Genomic DNA, 19,621 nt, shown 5'->3' on the forward strand with positions numbered 1-19,621 from the left:
CCTACTACCGTATATACATACATGGGTGTAGATGGGCAGATGGATTTCATACCTATCCCCACAAAGGACAAGGCTGCATCATAACCAATACTTGACAATACACTCCCATGGTCTATTTCCAATTACCTCAAAAAGATCCACAATTTCTTATTCCTTTGACCCTAATCCATTGTTGCAGCCTCCATATGAGCTAGTGAAAAATGTTCTGTCATGATAATACTTTCTCGGAAAAACAATTCTCCTGAGGATTTGTGCTCGATCTTTTAATATAAATAATGCTTCCAAGCTACATACCCTTGACTAACAACTAATTTGGTAGTATATTGTACTATATCCCCTAATCTAACTTGGGTCGTTGTGTTTGCAAGGCCACATCAGTGGAACTCAGACAAAGAAAGACTATAAAAAATAAATACATTCCTTGTTTGAGTCTTAAGATATACAGATCTCTATAAAGTAAAAGTAAAGTTATTAATGATGCTGTTGTATAGGTTGTTGGAAGTATATTTTAATCTATGTAAATCCATTTTAGCAAAGTACATATTTATTAATTCATATACAGAATATGCAAAAATTTGTATGCAACAGTCACCAGAGAACATGTTTGCAAAAAAATATTTTAAGAATTGGGAGAGAAGTTGATGTTTTCTCAGGTTATTTGCAGATATGTTTATCTTCCAATATATTTATGTGGAAGGTCATGACTAAGTAATTCAAATATGCATTATTAAGAAAGATATATTCAGATGATTATAAAAGGCAAAAGCAACTTCAGCAATTCTAAATTAACTCGAAATGGTTTTCTGCTCACCATGGCTTTTATATGTTGATTTTGGATTTAAGAGAGGTGATGGACTGCCATCTATCCTAGATGATGCCATTTCATAATATATACCAGCTTTTCCTGGATCAGGACATTATGGTATGGTATAGTATGGTATGGCATGGCATTGGATTGCATTCTATTCCATTCACTCCTCTATTCTATTCTATTCTATTCTATTCTATTCTTTTTCAACTTAGTGCCCTCTGGATATAAAGGGTTAAAATGGAGGGTAACAGTGTGAAAAAAATATGTTGTATACATTCATACTGGTCATACAATGAGCAGTCATAATAAACGAAGAAGAACGTTGTACCCTATAATAAGAAAAAAATTCTAAAAGGCAAGATAATATCAGAAATCTTAAAGCCAGAGTAGGAACATCTTAATTCAGACAGAAGCCCTGTGGAACAGTGATGAGATTTTTTTTAAAAAAAAATTACTACCGGTTCTGTGGGCATGGCTTGGTGGGCGTGACATGGTTTGGTGGGTGTGGCAGGGGAACGATTCTGTAAAATCTCAATTTCTTCCCGATCAGCTGGGACTTGTGGGGCAGAGAATAGATGGAGTGGGGCCAGTCAGAAATTGTATTTACAGGTTCTCCGAACTACTCAAAATTTTCACTACCGATTCTCCTGAACTGGTCAGAACTTGCTGAATACCACTTCTGCTGTGGAAGTGTCCTTTGATTAATGGAATGTGATAATTGTGGAAAGTCTTACCCTCAAGAATTCATACAGCACTCTAGTTCTAAGGCTATTTTCTTTAATATGATAGGGCAAATTAGCAATTGTAACAATACTAACATGGACAAAGGAAACTCTCTAGGTTTAGTTCATTTGGCCAATTTTATTTTATTAAATTGACTGTATCAAAAGACATATATGAGAGGTAGAAGCTTCGTTCCTCCTTATATCCACTAATTTTACCATCTCTTACTACATATTGGCCATGCTGACTGTGGCTTGTGAAATCTGAAACCCTGAATATCTCAAGGAAACTGAGTTCACAATTTCTAGCATTTATTATAATATAGCTTCAAAGAAATGGTTCACAAACAAGTGACCTGTGTGGTGTCATTTTTATTCCAAGGTATTGGAAAATTCATACATACCAAAATACAAAAATGATATTGTACCTGGAATATATTTGAGAGATCCCGGAGATTGAAAACGTAGTGAAATTTTATGGCCGTAGGAAGAAATGTTGATGTAATTTTTTGATGTAAACCTGTTATGAAGAAACATGCCATAATCATACCAAAAAAGCATGGAGTTGCTTGGGATAAGAAACAGGTTATTCATGATTAATTCCTCAGTCAGGATCAACAAAAAACAATGGAATGGGTTGATCTCCAGATTGTTTAATTAAATGTGTAGGACTCTTGCAAAGCCTTGTCAGTTTTACAATCCAATAGAGGATTCATAACACCTACAAAACTCACCTAACTAGAAAAATTTAACAACGCTAAGTGGAAGTTGAATAAGCCCGAATCAACAAAAGATGGCAGTTCCAAAGAAAAATGATAATGATGTGGTAGCATCCAAGGCAGGAAGTACCTGTGACAATCATGCCAGGCAAAATTCCATCCCAGTGATTCAGTCAGTTGTACCTTTTCCCCCAGCAAAATACACTATTGGCTAACCATTGCCCCCATTTCCCAAACATTCTTTGCACAAAGAGATCTGAATCTGAAAGCCTTCAGCATCATGCATGTTACAAATATGAATAAGATGCCAAGAGGTAGAACATTAACGGGAAAACCTGTTTTAGTTCATGCTGGTTTTTCTGCAGTGCTTACCCAGAGCTGCCGAAACAAGCTGTTGGTTAACCTTCTGGACGACGATTGAGACATTCCGAGCAGCCAAGTGCTGTCCTAAAATAGTACTGTAGATGGACATTAGGGCATCCTGGCCTGGGAAACTCACCGCAAACACACAGAAGTGCCTCTACAAACAAAACACAATTTACAACATCTTGCAATGCTGCTAGGTAGGTCTCTTAACAACATCAACTAAAAAAAAAATTCCCTCTAAATTTAGGCCTCCCACTTTTTCTGCTCACAGTTTAGTCATTTTTTTTAAAAAAGCAACTACAGTAATGTAAGGGAGACGGTCTTATTTTTCACTGAAATCACCAAAGTACCACGTCTCCCTCTATTAGGTACCTGGAGCCTGGAATCAATAGTGAAGGATCCAGAAGTTGGGTTCATACAGGCAACATACTGACAGTTGTGGATATCCTTTAAGGTCAGTTTGTTTCTATCATACCTAATGGAAAGAAGCAAATTGGTGGATATTATACTGACCCAATATTTTTGAGAAAGCGATGCTCCACTATTCCCTTACACTTAAGATAATCTTCCTATCTTTTATACAAAATGAACAAAGAATTAAGGGCTTTGATGTCTTTTCATTTAAAAAAAGCAGAAGTTTTAAATAACACATCTATCCATGAAAATATTGAGCTTAATCTACAAGTAGGAGACAATATGGCCTATCTTTAAACATGCAGGCATCATATTGATAGCCTGCAACATGCATAGCATAGCATTCAAACGATATCATCTCTATAATACATTAATACATTGCAATGCATTACATTACAATATATTATAATATTGTATAATATAATAATAATAGAAAACACAAATGGTTCAACCTGAAGGTTAGTTGCTTTTTTTTGCATGGGGTTCTCTGAGCCTATCCTTTAGCCATACAGCCATAGTAATTATCAAGGAAAAAAATGTATTTATACCAATGGCCATGATCCATGTGCTGCCGGATCAAGGTATGAGGAGCCACAGTGCCGTATTTGTCAACTTCTGGCATGTTCATATCATCTATGAAGTAAATCAGCTTCTTGGTACCAGGGGGTCCAAAATTACGCCCTGATTTCTTCTCCAGAGGCTTCTCCAGAATAGCTGTGCAAACAGAAGACCATTAATCAACAGATGGCATTGGACCTTATCTAAATGATCTGGTCAAATGTCCTTCCATCTCATGCACAAGTTCCAAAGTAAAAGTTAGTTATGTAATGTTCTTGAGGAAGGCAGCTTTTCTTCAGTGCATCAAAGTCTTAACAGAGGAGGCAGGTAACCTACCTCCACTGTAAGACTTTGTAAGTTATCATTACCTAAATGATAACTTGAAAACACCTTGATGCAAGGAACAAGAAGTACCGAATCAGTTCCATTAGTACAGGCAGACCAGTTAAAATACCTTTTCTCACAACCTGTCTAGGATGCAGATATACACATGCTGTGCTGAATAATGGCAGTGGAAAAGAGCAGGAGTCTCCTTCTCAAATAGCAAGTATAATAGCAAGAAATGGTTTGCACCCATCCAAGAAAGGGACTGAGTTACTTGGCATTAAATTCACAGATTTTCTGGATAAACATTTAAATGGAACACCGGGGACAGAGAATTAATTGATACAGAACATTTCTGTCCCCAGCAATCTAAAATTCATAGGGTTATCAGTGCGTGTAACATAGATGTTTGTGCGGTAAGATTATCACTCCTGCTGTCAAGCAAAACCAAACATTTAATAGTGAGTACCATACCATGTGCGTGAATCATACAAGTGGCAAGAAAATAGGGGCTGTCAGGCATAACACAGGTTATGTAGACAGTAAACACAGAGTCAATCAAAATGGACTCAAATGTCTATACACCAATGCACAATGAAGAATAAACAGGGTGAATTAGAAATTCAAGTAAATGAGGGCAGATATGATATTGTTGTCATTACAGAAACTTGGTGGGATGAAACCCACAAATGAAACATACAGCTAGAAGGATTTAAATTATTTAAAAGAAATAGACCAAATAAAAGAGGAGATAGAGTTGCACTATATATAAGAAATAACTACATCTCTACAGAAATAGAGCACAATGATGAGAACTATCTTGAATGCATTTGGGTCAATATTAAAGGTTGGGGGGAAATGACATTGTCATAGGTCTATATTACAGGCCACCCAACCAAGTAGAGGAAGTAGATGAATTTTTTGCTAGTCAGCTAACTAAGGTATGTAGGAAGCACACCGCAATAGTAATAGGAGATTTTAACTACCCTGACATCAACTGGGAAACAAACTCCACACCAAGTGAAAGATCCAACAGGTTCCTAACAAACTTAACAGACAACTTTGTTTCTCAAAAAGTAGAGAAGGGAACAAGGGGATCAGCTATATTGGACTTAATTCTCACTAACAGACAGGAAATGATAGAAGGTGTTGAAGCCACAGGAACCCTGGGGGCAAGTGACCATACAATATTGGAATTCAACATTATGCAAACACAAATAGTAGAAGAAAGTCAAACTAGAGTCTTGGACTTTAAGAGAGCTAATTTCAATAAACTTAGAGAGAGCTTGGGAAGAATTTTATGGATGAGAATCCTCAAGGGAAAAACAACTCAAGAAGCTTGGGAAATTTTGAAAAATGAGATTACAAAAGCCCAGTCTAGCACAATGCCAATGAAGAAGAAAAATAACAGCTCCCAAAAGAAACCAGCATGGCTGCATAAAGAACTCTCTGACAAATTGAAAGACAAAAAAGATAAGTATAAAAAGTGGAAAGAGGGGGACATAACTAAGGCAGAATATCAGCAAATAGCCCAAGCCTGTAAATATGAAGTGAGGAAAGCTAAGGCTCACAACGAAGAAAGGCTTGCCACAAAAGTAAAAAATAACAAAAAAAGCTTCTTCCAACACATTAAAAACAAGAAAAAAAGTTAAGGAAACAATTGGTCAATTTCTGGGAGAAAGTGGCAAGAAGGTGACAAGCAATAGGGATAAAGCAGAACTATTTAACTCATTTTTTGCATCTGTTTTTACACAAAGGGATAATACAGTCCAACCTATCAAAAACAGCACCACAAATATCAGATTAGGAACACAAGTTGAAATAGGGAAGAAAATGATAAGTGAGCACCTGTCTACCCTAGACGAGTTCAAATCACCAGGACTGGATAGATTACACCCCAGGGTTCTTAAGGAACTGGCAGATGAGATCTCAGAACCACTGAACTATATCTTTCAGAGATTCTGGAGCACTGGGGAACCTGCCAGAGGACTAAAAAAGAGCTGATGTGGTTCCCATCTTCAAAAAAGGAAAAAAAATAGATCCAGAAAACTACAGACCTATCAGCCTGACCTCAATACCAGGAAAGATTCTGGAAAAGATAATCAAGCAACAAATTAGCAAACATCTAGAAGTAATAGCCAAAAGCCAGCATGGGTTTGTCAAAAACAGATCATGCCAGACTAATCTTATTGCATTCTTTGATAAAGTGACAAAATTAATGGACCAGAGGAATGCTGTTGATATAGTTTACTTGGACTTCAATGAGGCATTTGATAAGGTAGACCATAACCTAATACTAGATAAAGTAGAAGAATGTGAGTTAAACAGCATCACTACCAGATGGATTCGTAACTGGCTGACCAACCACACTCAATGTGTAGTCCTCAATGGAACTGCATCTACATGGAGGAAAGTATGCAGTGGAGTACCCCAAGGCTCTATTTTAGGCCCAATACTCTTCAACATCTTCATCAATGATTTGGATGAGGGAATAAATGGGGAACTCATCAAATTTGCAGATGATACCAAGCTGGCAGGAATAGCCAACACTCCAGAAGACAGGCTCAAGATACAGAAGGATCTTGACAAACTTGAACATTAGGCACTACTTAATAAAATGAAATTCAATGGTGAAAAGAGTAAGGTTTTACATTTAGGCAAGAAAAACGAAATGCACAGGTACAGTATAGGTGGTACCTTGCTCAATAGTAATAACTGTGAGAGGGATCTTGGAGTCCTAGTGGACAACCATTTAAATATGAGCCGGCAGTGTGCAGCAACTGCCAAAAAGTCAACACAGTTCCAGGCTACTTAAACAGAGGGATAGAATCAAGATCACGTGAAGTGTTAATACCACTTTATAATGCCTTGGTAAGGCCGCACTTGGAATACTGCATTCAGTTTCGGTCACCACGATGTAGAAAAAATGTTGAGAATCTAGAGAAGAGCAACAAAGATGATTAGGAGACTGGAGACTAAAACATATGAAGAACGGTTGCAGGAACTGGGTATGTCTAGTTTAATGAAAAGAAGGACTAGGGGAGACATGATAGCAGTTTTCCAATATCTCAGGGGTTGCCACAAAGAAGAGGGAGTCAAACTATTCTCCAAGGTACCTGAGGGTAGAACAAGAAGCAATGGGTAGAAACTGATCAAGGAGAGAAGCAACTTAGAATTGAGGAGAAATTTCCTGGCAGTGAGAACAATTAATCAGTGGAACAGCTTGCCTCCAGAAGTTGTGAATGCCCCAACACTGGAAGTCTTTAAGAAGATGTTGAATAGTCATTTGTCTGAAATGGTATAGGGTTTCCTGCCTAGGCAGGGGGTTGGACTAGAAAACCTCCAAGGTCCCTTCCAACTCTGCTATTGTATTGTATTGTATTGTGTTGTGTTGTGTTGTGTTGTATTGTATTCAGTAGAGCTGAAACACTACCTGTTCCTCTTTTGATGTTCTGTAATACTATTCCCATTAGGCTACAGCATTATCCATAGACAGAGATGGAGGGATTTGAAATCCAATTCATCAGGGGAGAATAAAGTTAAGGAATGCCATAACATTAGCAGCAGTGGTGGGATTCAGCCAGTTCGTACCTATTCGGGAGAACCAGCTGTTAACTTTCTAAGCAGTTCGGAGAACTGGTTGTTGGAAGAAATCTTATTTTGTTTTTCCCCCCACTTTACAGGGTTACTCCTGTAAGGAAGGCAGGAAGGAAACATTCTGTTGTTGTTTCTAGCCTAATCTTTTTGCCTTGATTACACAAACTGCCTCTCCAGTTAACCCTTATTACATTGTAACAGCTAAGGCGAAGTGCCCATCAACCTGAGTGATGTTGAGTTGGCCACACCCATACAGCCATATGGAGTTGGAGTTGGAGTTTGGAGTTTATTCAATTTGTAGGCCACCCTATTCCCCGAAGGGACTCAGGGCGGCTGAACAAAAGCCAAGGGAGGGGAAATTACAAAAAGTAAGACAGAAACAAACAGACAATACGAACAACTTAAAAGCACAACAGACACAGCAAATTCGAGTAGGGAGGGGGAACTCAACCCCAGGCTTGCTGGGACAGCCAGGTCTTCACGGCCGTCCGGAAGGCCTGAAGGGTGGAGAGGGTCCGAATCTCCACGGGGAGCTCGTTCCAAAGGGCCGGAGCAGCCACAGAGAAGGCCCTCCTCCGAGTAGTCGCCAGCCGACATTGGCCGGCAGATGGAATACGGAGGAGGCCTAATCTGTGGGATCGAATGGGTCTGTGGGAGGTAATCGGCAGAAGGCGGTCTCTCAAGTACCCAGGTCCAATACCATGTAGGGCTTTATAAGTAATAATATTTATAAGTAATATAAATACAAGTAATAACTTATACCTATACTTATGACCACCAAGCCATGCCTACCTATCTGGTCATTAAGGCAGAGAACTGGTTGTTAAATTATTTGAATCCTACCACTGATTAGCAGCTTATGTAAGCAAACTCTACAAATGCTGGCTTGATTATGTCAGTGATGGAACTCTTTTTCATAATTCAATAGGGTGGATTTGGATTGATAATAAAATTCTCATTATCTATCTAATCTGAAGAAATGATATTCATTTTAACAATATCTGTTCTTCCCCTTAAACACAAGGACGTTTTCCTGTATATCAATATTGGTCAATTAAGTAATATGAAATATTTAAATCAACATAAAGTGGCATTTTTTTTGCTGAGAGCATGTACTCCAAAAGATATTTAGGAGAGTTCACATGATATACAAAGTCTCACTTTTTATGTATTCTCATAAATGAATGAATTAAAATATTCATGTCCCAGGATAATGTTGCAGGATCTAATCTGGGTCGGTCACCGGGACCCAAGGTTTAGTCTTCCGAGTTTTTTACTCATGCTGGAGTCCATCCTCAGGGAACTTCTCTCTCACCAGAATATTCCCATAAATCTTTAACAATTACCCTATTTCTTTGCATTAAGATTACAATATGGAAATTGCTTTTGCAGAGACACAACCAAGGGTTTGGAGAACTCGTCTGTAGCTTTGAGGGGGCTCAGATTGTGCACCCCTAATTGTTAAGAATGAAAATCCATCCAATCCCCTTACCCTGAAGCATAGCTGAAGTTGTGTAGAAGTTAAAGGGAACAGCTTGCACCATAAAATCATCCAGGTTCAGAGTATCCAGCTTATCTCCCATCAGCACTGACTTCCCAGTGCCTGCATTCCCAACTAACATCACTGGCCATTTTTTCTCCATTAGTAAGTCCATGAAGTAACGAATCCGGATGGTTTCTGTTGTGTGGACCATTGAAGCCTGCAAAACAGACCCCCTATGAAATCTACATCAATTAAAAGAACAACAACCTGAATTGTAATTTTAAAAGAAACCGAATAATGAAATAGCTTCTAAGAAAAGAAGCATTGGTAGCTAGAGAGAGCTCCCTTTGAAAATAAATGTACACACAGGATTGGCAAAACCCAGCTGTGTTTGAATAAGATATTTGTCAGAGTTTGTTGCAGCAAACACATCCAGAACGCGCACACAGGAAACTGATTCAGCAGGATTCATTAACTTCTCTTTATATATAATATAACACATGAAGTAAATATACAATACCAAAAGCAGGTTTTCCAACATGGTAGTAAATACAAGTAAAATACAGGCAGAGAAGAGAACAGTTACAGTTTCAGTTCAGAGCAGCAAAGCAGGTTTTTTTGGTTCAGCATAGACTCAGAGCTGCAGAGCTAAGCCATGCCCTGGCTCCTAGCTGTTTCAGCTCCCATTGGCTGACCTTGTTACTAAGCCTTATTCCAGGTCATGAATACTACACTGACAATATTTGAAGCAAAAATATTGCCTATATCTCTACTTCTCAGAGCTGATTTTTTAAAATTTAAATTTACATTAATTAAATAAATTAATGTAATGAAAAATATTTGTTTTTAAAAGTCAGAGGATAACTGCTCTATAAGTACAGATGATGTCGTTGCAGCCAAAGTGGAACAGTAACAACGTGTTCTCAGCCCCAGAAAAGAAAACCAGTCTTGAGTGCCAGCCCTCATATTAGCCATGTATAAAAGGAAGGGATCAGGAAGCTTGGGAAAGTTCCAAATTAGTAGAAATGCAAAAATATATCTTTAAGGCAAAACTTAAAAGCAAAAATATACCTTAAAGAGGGAAAATGCAAAAACCACCACGAGAACTGTGTATGTGTCATGGCCACAGAATGATAAAGTTGGCAAGGATGGTAGGATCGGGTCAGCCTGGAATAAGGCAGCTGGAACTCTGCACATGCTTCCACTCTCATTGCTATTGTTCAGTCACTAAGTCATGTCCAATTCTTTGCAACCCCATGGACCATAGCATTCCAGGCCTTCCCTGCCCTCCACTGTCTCCCAGAGTTTGCCCAAATTCATGTTCATTGCAACAATGGCACTCTCTAGCCAATTCATCCTCTGCCGCCCCCTTTTCCTTTTGCCTCCAATCTTTCCCAACATCTGGACCTTTTCCAATGAATCCTCTCTTCTCATTTGGTGGCCAACGTATTTGAGCTTCGACTTCAGTATCCTTCCAAAGGGTAGTCAGGGATGATTTCCTCTAGTATTGACCCACTGTCATTATTCTTCTACAAATATGTGGCTTACCCACAGTAAGATACAAACATCCACCAGGATAATTAATCCACCAGGATAATTAAACTACCGTAGCTGTGCAGGACTTCTATTTTAAATTTCATGACAACCGTATCACAACAGACATGTTTACCTTTCATTTATTTTATCTGATATATCTGATATATATATATGTAGTATTTGTGCTGATAAATAAATAAAGGGAGACTAGTATAGATCTATTTCAAGCTATTTAGCTCTCATCAGCTAGCCATACCCTTACTGGGAGATGTGGGTAGATATATTGGGAACATGACAAGAATCTGGTATCTCAAATTACCAGTAGAATATAAATCAACAATCTGTATTTCTCCTGAACTTGTTTTGAGTTAGTAGATTCAGCATCTTTTGCTGATGTGAGAGTGATTTTTGTCTCAGAATACTGCAAAACAACTCTAAAACTACTCTAAAACAAGCAATATCAGAAGCAGAATTATTTCCAGCAAATTACCTGCAATGGGACATCTGGATCCAATTCAAATTGTGGCACTTTATCAGTCCATGGCATGAATTTCTTTGATTCTGGGTCAATGTAATAGTCAAAAATCGTTCCCTGAGATGGGAATTTGATTGTTTTAAATTCATTCACCCACCACTTGCTAAATTCCACACGATAATCCACAAGCTGCGGAGAAAGTTATGCATATTTATTATGGTTTTAAACTTACATTTGATTTAAATTAGAATATGTTCTAAAAACATGACTTGACCAGAGGGAATATAATAAAACATCAAAAGAAAATTTATCAAAGCTAAATGAACTTAAAAAAAAATCAAATGCAGGCATAATCTGAGTGAATGATCTGAATCAACTGCTATGATAAACAGGGTTAACTTCCCAAAACCCATTACCCCATTCATCTCAATGAGGGCCCAAATTACCACAATGCAGTAGTAATAGTGAAATATATGATTTTTCCCCCTTCAAAGATGGGCCAAAACCCCACTACTTCCATTGATTCTAAAGGACGTGTGGCCTTGAAAAGAATCCTGGTAAACAATATAACATATCAATGAAATGTTAAACCCTAAGAAGATGGAAGTGATTTTGGTATCAATTGTGTCAGTGCAGAAACCTTTGAAAAGGCCCATAGAAAAATGGACTCAACGTTGCTTATGGCGTCATTGGTCTATATTAGTGATGGCAAACCTTTTTTGCCTCGGGTGCCATAAGCATCGCGCACGCTCGTATGCTTACCCCGTAATTTAATGCCCCCCACATTGTACCCCTGTGCATGTGTGCATGACTCCCACCACCACTGCGCACATCTTTCTTGGAAACTGGGGTGGCTGAAAATGGCCTCCCCCCCCCCCCCCGAAGGCCCTCCGGAGGCCAGAAACAGCCCATTTTCCAATTTCCATGTGTGCCATAGGTTTGCCATCACGGATCTATAATGAGATAGCTCTTGAATTATAGTAATGGAAAACCTGATTGCTTCCATTTCTGAAGATACCTGATCTTGGAACATTGCTCCTCCGAAAGCCCAGAAGCAAGCAAATACAAAATAGAGTTCGTATAGCTCTTTGGGAGAATCTGGAGGTGTGTTGATTGGGGTCAAGAGGCATTCCAGTAAATAGAGAATCATTTGCACCACAGTCACTTCAGGAACAGGGGTTATCTTCTTGAATCCAAATTTCAGTTTGTCCAAACAAACGGGTAAGTATTTATCAAACAAGATCATCAGGTTAGCTTTTTCTGATTGCACTTCTCGGCGCTCAATCCAGCTGCTCACTATTCTGTCGAGTGACATAAAATTAATTATTGAATATGCATTCTCATGCATGTAACATGTACATTCTACCCATCAACTGATATTTTTTATTCTTCTCTCCCCCCCCCCCCTCTTACACTACATCTTTATAGGAATGCCATTTAAATTACAGGGAAGATATTTAGCTGTTAAGAAAGACATCACATACTACTCAATAAATACCATCAGTGTATGATCAGTGTGTTTTGGTAAATTACCTATGAAGCTAATCATTTTTGTGTAAACTACATTGCATAAACAAGTTACACCTTTTGGTAAAAATAAAGCATCAGAAGTTCCTTATTTTGGAGAACAGGTCAACATGTTTGAAAGGAAAAGGAGAAGCAAGGATTGACAATCAAACAATAGTTAATAGTTGATCTATTAGTACTTGTTCCCAATAATATCTCATCCCGCCTTCTCAATTTTATTCTAAAACCCAAATTCATTTCTCTCCCCTCTGCACAACCCAAGGGAGGGAGGGAGAAATCATAATGTCACACTCATCATGGAGGCAGACGTTGTCCTTCACAAGTGTCCTTATGCTGTCATAGCAACTATACTATATATGGAGGACCTTAACCCCATAATAATATCCAGGCACTACAGAAGGGTTCCAGGACCTAGGAAATGGGTCAAGGGAAAATTTTCTTTAATGATTACATTATCTCATGTAGCACTGTCTGTCCAAGGTTTGCTTAGGCAGCAAGTAACTTGCTGTTGGAACTAGAATAATCTGGAATAGTGCAATAATAGATTCCTGGCAACATCTTCATATGACCAGTGAGGACTGTGTTTGATCTATAATGGGATATATACATCCCACATCTAAAAATGGATGCACTGATACACTTTCAAAGGGAATCAGGACTTACGGATTCCAGCCCAGATCAGCGGGATTGATATACAAGATTCCTGCTCGAGACACCGTGGCAGGTGTTGCTGTCCTCAGGTGACTGATTTCAAACACAAGCCTCATGGTGGGGTTTAGTGGGATTCTCTCATTGCTGGCTAAGGTCAGCACCTAGGAAGGAGGAAATCAAATCATACAATGCAACTTCCTAATTTCATAAAAGTGGATGCCAATGATTGAGTCCCTAGCTTATTGTGCTGACCTTGTTGTCATCCATCACGGTATTCAAAGATTCAATCCACATGGGATCAATATCTCCATCTAGAACAATCCATTTAGGTCCGCGGTGAGTTACATTAGCTAGATCTCGCATTATAGTTGAAAATAAGCCTGTCCAGAACAGAGAAATTCTCAATGAATTTTATAATATGCATGTATGTGCTCAAGTTGCCATAATGTTTTAGCAGAAAGAGGCACAGAGCTGATAAAAACATATATCAACATTTGCTGACCAATAAAGTTATTAAACTATTTGTGATTATCATCTCATTTACATAAATCCCCAAGCTGTAATGTGCTAGAAATTCATCATCCAGAAAACAGGGGGAAATACTATTTGGTCTTCGGCAAAGCTGACATAAACAATTTTCAAAGAGCACCTAAAGAGCCCATTTCAGTCTTACAGATGGTAAAGAATTTTGGTACAAGACAGATACTGCTGCAAAAAAGGGTTCAGTAGTGTGTTCTCAGCAGATTTGCAAATCACCAACAGTATTTGCCCTAAAGATCATAAGTGTCTAAATTGCTGACATTAGTGGAGATAATTCTTTAGGTGCTTCAAGGCTTTGTACATGAATATTAACAGCAAGGCACTTCGAACAGTAAAGCCACTATATTCTACACAGACTGGTGTTTTAAAATCATGTATTGGGGGAGCTATCACCTAGCTACTTTCTGGCTCTATATGGGGCTGCCCCACAAAGAGAATTAGCAACAGATATGTTAATGTATTCATATTTGCCCCTGGTAAATATGAATGGGGGCAAATTGACTCCAGATGTTCATAAACTTTTCCTTAGAACAAGATTATGTATCTTTTTAAGATACTGCCAAACAAGGGATTGTGCCATTCCAAATAACTCTGCATACTTCTGATCGAGTATTTTTATCCCTGTTTGGCAGCTGAGTGAGTGTATTTCCTGGCACAACTATAATTGTTTTTCCAGGTGAATCAGTGGATCTCTGCAGAGTTGCAGCTGGGCCATTTCCTCAAGTGGGAAAACACCGGCTTTCTAAATTCTAGGCATACTCCAATTGACAGAGAGTCATCCCAAAGAAGGTGAAGCAGAAGGACTTTGGTGTCATCATTCACCACTAATTTAAATTGTGCAATAAAGAAGGAGACCATGCTAGAGTCCTCCATTTTAGTAATTATAGAGGGAATAAAGGAAGAAATAAGCTACATTTATAAATGACACTTAGATACTTAGAATAACATAGTTGGAAGGGACCTTGGAGGTCTTCTAGTCCAACCCCCTGCTCAGGCAGGAAACCTTACACCACTTCAGACAAATGGTTATCCAACATCTGCTTAAAGACTTCCAGTGTGGGAGCATTCAGAACTTCTGGAGGCAAGCTGTTCCACTGATTAATTGTTCTCACTGTCAGGAAAGTTCTCCTCAGTTCTAAGTTGCTTCTCTCCTTGATTAGTTTCCACTCATTGCTTCTTGTCCTGCCTTCAGGTGCTTTGGTTGACTCCCTCTTCTTTGTGGCAACTCCTGAGATATTGCTATCATGTCTCCCCCAGTCCTTCTTTTCATTAAACTAGACATACCAGTTCCAGCAACCATTCTGCATATGTTTTAGCCTCCAGTCCCCTAATCATCTTTGTTGCTCTTCTCTGCACTCTTTCTACATCGTGGTGACCAAAACTGGATGCAGTATTCCAAGTGTGGCCTTACCAAGGCATTATAAAGTGGTATTAACACTTCACGTGATCTTGATTCTATCCCTCTGATTATGTAGCCTAGAACTGTGTTGGCTTTTTTGGCAGCTGCTGCACATGGCTGGCTCATATTGAAATGATTGTCCACCAGGACTCCAAGATCCCTCTCACTACTATTGAGCAAGGTACCACATATACTGTACCTGTGCATTTTGTTTTTCTTGCCTAAATACTCAGAAGTCTCCTCCTCCATTTGGGGAACAAAACTCTCTTTGCAGTCTTCTGCTCAATCCTTGTACAGAGACTACAGCTTTGCCAAAGATTCCAATCTTCTGTCCATGGGCAGTTCTCTCTATCTCTTTCCCATCTTGGACCTTGGGTAAAGATGTCATCCCTCTACAACTTAGCTTCTCTGACTGGACACCAAAAACTGCTCTATACACTGACACTAACTCTCCATATTTTCTCTCCAGCCATTGCCTTCTACAACACTCTATAGTATATTTTCTCTCCTCATTTTTCTCCCCCACCACAATTTTCTCCTCTCTCCTTCTTCCTCTCTCCAATTTTAGGCTAGAGCAGCAGCATATCCATCCAGCAACAAATCAGGTGTGTGTCCCTCCCAGGGTTCTAGTCCCTAACCTCTCTATATAAGGCTGGACCAATGGGGTTGCTTTCTATCTGTGCCCCACAAGAGTACTGGCTGGTAGACAGTTCAGCTATCAGCCTGTGTCAGAAGTGAGCTTCTGCCATTTCGCCCAGGATCGGGCAACCAGTAGTGGCGGTGCCGGGAGGCTCCGCCCACCCAACCAGACATTTCTGTGCAGAAGCATCGCACGAGCATGCACACAAGCGAACTGGTAGTGAAATAAATTGAAACCCATCACTGGCCTGTATAATGGAGTAGCAATAGCAATAGACTTATATACTGCTTCACAGTGCTTTACAGCCCTCTCTAAGCAGTTTACAGCATCAGCCTATTGCCCCAACAATCTGGGTCCTCATTTTACCCACCTCGGAAGGATGGACGGCTGAGTCAACCATGAGCCTGTGGGACTCGAACTGCTGGCAGCTGGTAGTCAGCAGAAGTACTGCTTTCTAACCACTGTGCCACCACAGCCCTATGTACCTGCGCTTCCAGGCCAGAATTGAGTTTCCTTTCTCCTATTTCTCTCTCCTTTTGCTAACTCACACCAGTGTAACAGTAGTCATACCAAGTCACAAATAATAATAATAATCCATTTGCCTTTGTTTAGTAAAGAACTGGTTGGCTCATATGTCGTTTTCAAAGTGTTGAAGCTGCTTCCAATGTGATTGGTCTCAAATCATTTCGGAAATGTTTCAGAGAATTTGAACAGTAAAAGTGGTGGAAACAAAAAAAAACCTTTCTTTGAATAATTAAAATAAACCTGATAACAGTTGGCAGCTATCATATACAGTATATGCATTTGGTATCTTCCTTAGTTATAAGCTTTTTAAATGTCAAATCATTAAAGAGATTTGTCATCGGATATTCCATGGATAAAAAAATAATCCTGTTTATTTTTATTTTTTTTGTCCTGCTTGATGTTGGCACAAATAACTGAAGTGGGGAAGAATTTATACACAGTGTAACAAAGGGTTCTTTTAAGAAAGTGATAGTATTAGAATTTTAAACAGCAGGAATGTGTTTTAAGTTCATGATTGTAGTATGTAATTTTCCCATATAAAATATATCTGAGCTTCCTAAGCAAGCCATTATTCTAAGTGAAGATAAGTGAATTGTAATTATTATTATTTTCATCAAGACTCTAATTTTGTTTAAAAAAATATAGTGCCACAATAGTAGTATTTCAGGGGAAAAAATTAAATGTCATTCTGTAAAACAAATGTATGATGTTTCTATGCACATTCATGTAACACATCTGCTATTTTGTACTGTTTTCTCAGCTTTTATAGAATCACCTTTTTTGTGATCTCTGGAGTTTGTAGTTGAACAACAATTCAAATTAAAAAATGTTGTTCAGCTACAATCTCCAGAAAGTAGCTATATTGTTTCTTACCATCTTTCCATTCTCTTGTTGCTGGATTAATTATGCCAAATAGCTCATCACAAGTCACAGCTTTAGGATCAAGATCAATAGCTACAGGCTTCCTCTTCATGAGCTGATAAGTTTTATTCAGAGATTTTAATACCTGCCAGAAGGAAAAGATTGAGTGCTTTGTCCATCATGTTCACACTATTGTGTACATTCCTAATCTGGCGTTCTCCAGATATATTGGATTTCAATTTTAAACTTCTTCGAACCAGCCTACGCAAAAGATGCAGCCACTAACACACTTTTGGAAAGCCCCACAATTGGAACTCCAAAGGTATTGATTGAATTGATGGGTTCCAGCACAAGTCCGAAAGCTTGGAAGGGAAGACCTCTGGTCCTGGTGACCGACCCAGACTGGATATTGGATTGACTGGATATGTATGGTTGCCTAATTTGCAAGGAAGACTTTGGGTAGCTTACATGTAAAAATTGGGAATTAAAAGTATTATAATGTAATATGTAATCCCAGACCATAAACAAACAGGCTAACACAACAGAAATAATAATAATCAGGGAATCAACTAAGGCTCAGGTCTTGTTCAAAAGCCTTATCTCTGAGCTCATCCTGGGATCTGGTCAATGCTTGGCAAAAGAACCAAGCTTTTAGTGCCCTGTAGAAATAGAGAAGGGGAATCTAAATCAGGGGGAAATGATGTCTCGTGGGGCAGGGATATAACTCCTGATTCCCACTAAATGGGATTATTTTGTGCACCAGTTCTATCTGAGGGAATATAATCTCAACCAGGACCAAAGATGAGGAGGGTTCCCAAACCCACTCAAAGAGCTACAAAAGTCCTAACCCCATTCAATTCTGAAGCTGACCAGAAGTCCAGTTCCCTCACCATAGGGTCTCCTCCTAGCACGGCATCCTTTTTCCTCTACCTGCCCTAACTGAAAGCCCTATCAATTGTGTAGCTGACCGATAACAGGGAGCCACAGCAGAGGGATGAAAGAGCCACATGCGGTTCCAGAGCCTCAGGTTGCTGACCCCTGGTTTAGCCAAAGTCCGTTGTTGTCTATCCAAATGCTCATAGCCTCTTTATATCCCACTTCCCCAAGCAAATGAGATCATTGGAACCACCAGTGTGTGATGTAGCTAACCACTTATCTGGGCTTCCTCCAGACAGCAGTGCATTCAGGCCCCTGACCTTAGGTGTAAGATCTGTCAATCACAAATATTCTGGGAGTCAGCGTGTGATGGCTGCCATGTTCTGTGAAACCAATTTTAAGCAAAACGTTTCTATTTCCAGTTGGCCCTCGGTGATGATACTGAACTCACATCTGAGTCCTTGGCTAAAAAGTCCCAAGTGGTGAAGCAGGGTTCCCACCTGTGACTTGCCAGAGCCGGCATTTCCAATCACGAACACTGAGTGTCGGACTTGCAGTAGTTCCTCCAGCTGCACCACCTTCAAAACAAAACTCTCCTCGGGTTGAAGACGGAGCTCAACAACAGCTTGTTTAATAATCTGAGGATAAGAGAAATCACAAACAGATTTGTTTCCTGATTGGGTCAGTCTTGCATGTTTTATTTATCCATCTACTGTATTCCGGGTTATTTCTATTAATCTTCATGACTGACCAAAACAAGGAGAGAGGGGGGAGGGAGGGAGAGAGGGAGAGGGAAAGAGGGAGGAAGGGAGAGTGAGAGGAAGAGGGAGTGAGGGAGAGGGAGAGGGAGAGGGAGAGGGAGAGGGAGAGGGAGAGGGAGAGGGAGAGGGAGAGGAGAGAGAGAGAGAGAGAGAGAGAGAGAGAGAGAGAGAGAGAGAGAGAGAGAGAGAGAGAGAGAGAGAGAGAGAGATGGGCCAAGCAAATTCCTCTGTATCCTCTGAAGCATGGCCTGGTATCATGATTCTCCTTATAGGCCCTGTTTTTCAGTCTTATAACAAGTAAGAAGAGAGGGCAGTTTCTGAATCAAGGCTGTTCTTCTGATGACATCTTGAGTTTCCCACAGAAGAAAGTACTTGTATTTCTAACAAAAAGCATTTAGTTGCTTTCCTTAGCCCCTTGCTTGAACTTACCTTCTCAAAGTTCAGGTCACGCTTCCGGGGTACATCCAAGGCTGGGAAAAGGTCCCCAATGAGTCCCATGAATACAGGTAAGTCGTCAGTCACAATCTTAGGTATATTAAAGTCTCGCAAAGCTCTCATGAGGACCTGGTCTTCAGCCCGGCCTGGGTCTCCTCTCTTCAGGGACCCTGCCACCACTAGCACAGATTTGATAGCTCTCAACCCCCAGTCATAGTGATCCTGAGAGACAGGAAATGCCATTAGAATGCCAGGTGAATAAATAAGGCACAAAAGATCATCCACTTCCAATGAGAAAAAAGGACCGATGCTCCCCTTAGCAAAGGTATCCACTATTAATCAGAAGAAGATGGCCCTTCACAAACCTTTTAAAGTCTTTTCTCAAAGACTTTAAACCAGGG

The 19,621-nt window shown here is 39.6% G+C and overlaps 1 protein-coding gene across 1 annotated transcript in view; it reads right to left on the reverse strand.

Annotated features, from left to right (window-relative positions):
- The window catches only part of DNAH17 (dynein axonemal heavy chain 17), a 145,529-nt gene that overhangs the window by 67,504 nt on the left and 58,404 nt on the right, over positions 1-19,621 (reverse strand). Inside the window, exons 40-51 of the mRNA XM_087710100.1 lie at positions 19,215-19,442; positions 18,525-18,662; positions 17,161-17,293; positions 13,436-13,563; positions 13,196-13,344; positions 12,024-12,306; positions 11,021-11,194; positions 9,004-9,211; positions 3,581-3,746; positions 2,991-3,093; positions 2,625-2,772; positions 1,962-2,053 (exon numbers count right to left, since the gene is read on the reverse strand). Coding sequence (XP_087566226.1) covers positions 1,962-2,053; positions 2,625-2,772; positions 2,991-3,093; positions 3,581-3,746; positions 9,004-9,211; positions 11,021-11,194; positions 12,024-12,306; positions 13,196-13,344; positions 13,436-13,563; positions 17,161-17,293; positions 18,525-18,662; positions 19,215-19,442 — 1,950 coding nt within the window. The remainder of the gene's footprint in view (positions 1-1,961; positions 2,054-2,624; positions 2,773-2,990; positions 3,094-3,580; positions 3,747-9,003; positions 9,212-11,020; positions 11,195-12,023; positions 12,307-13,195; positions 13,345-13,435; positions 13,564-17,160; positions 17,294-18,524; positions 18,663-19,214; positions 19,443-19,621) is intronic.

Source organism: Thamnophis sirtalis, unplaced genomic scaffold (assembly GCF_051295495.1).
Source record: "Thamnophis sirtalis isolate CommonGarterSnake01/CBP01778 unplaced genomic scaffold, rThaSir2_p1.2 scaffold_3, whole genome shotgun sequence".
Lineage (NCBI taxonomy): Eukaryota > Metazoa > Chordata > Lepidosauria > Squamata > Natricidae > Thamnophis > Thamnophis sirtalis.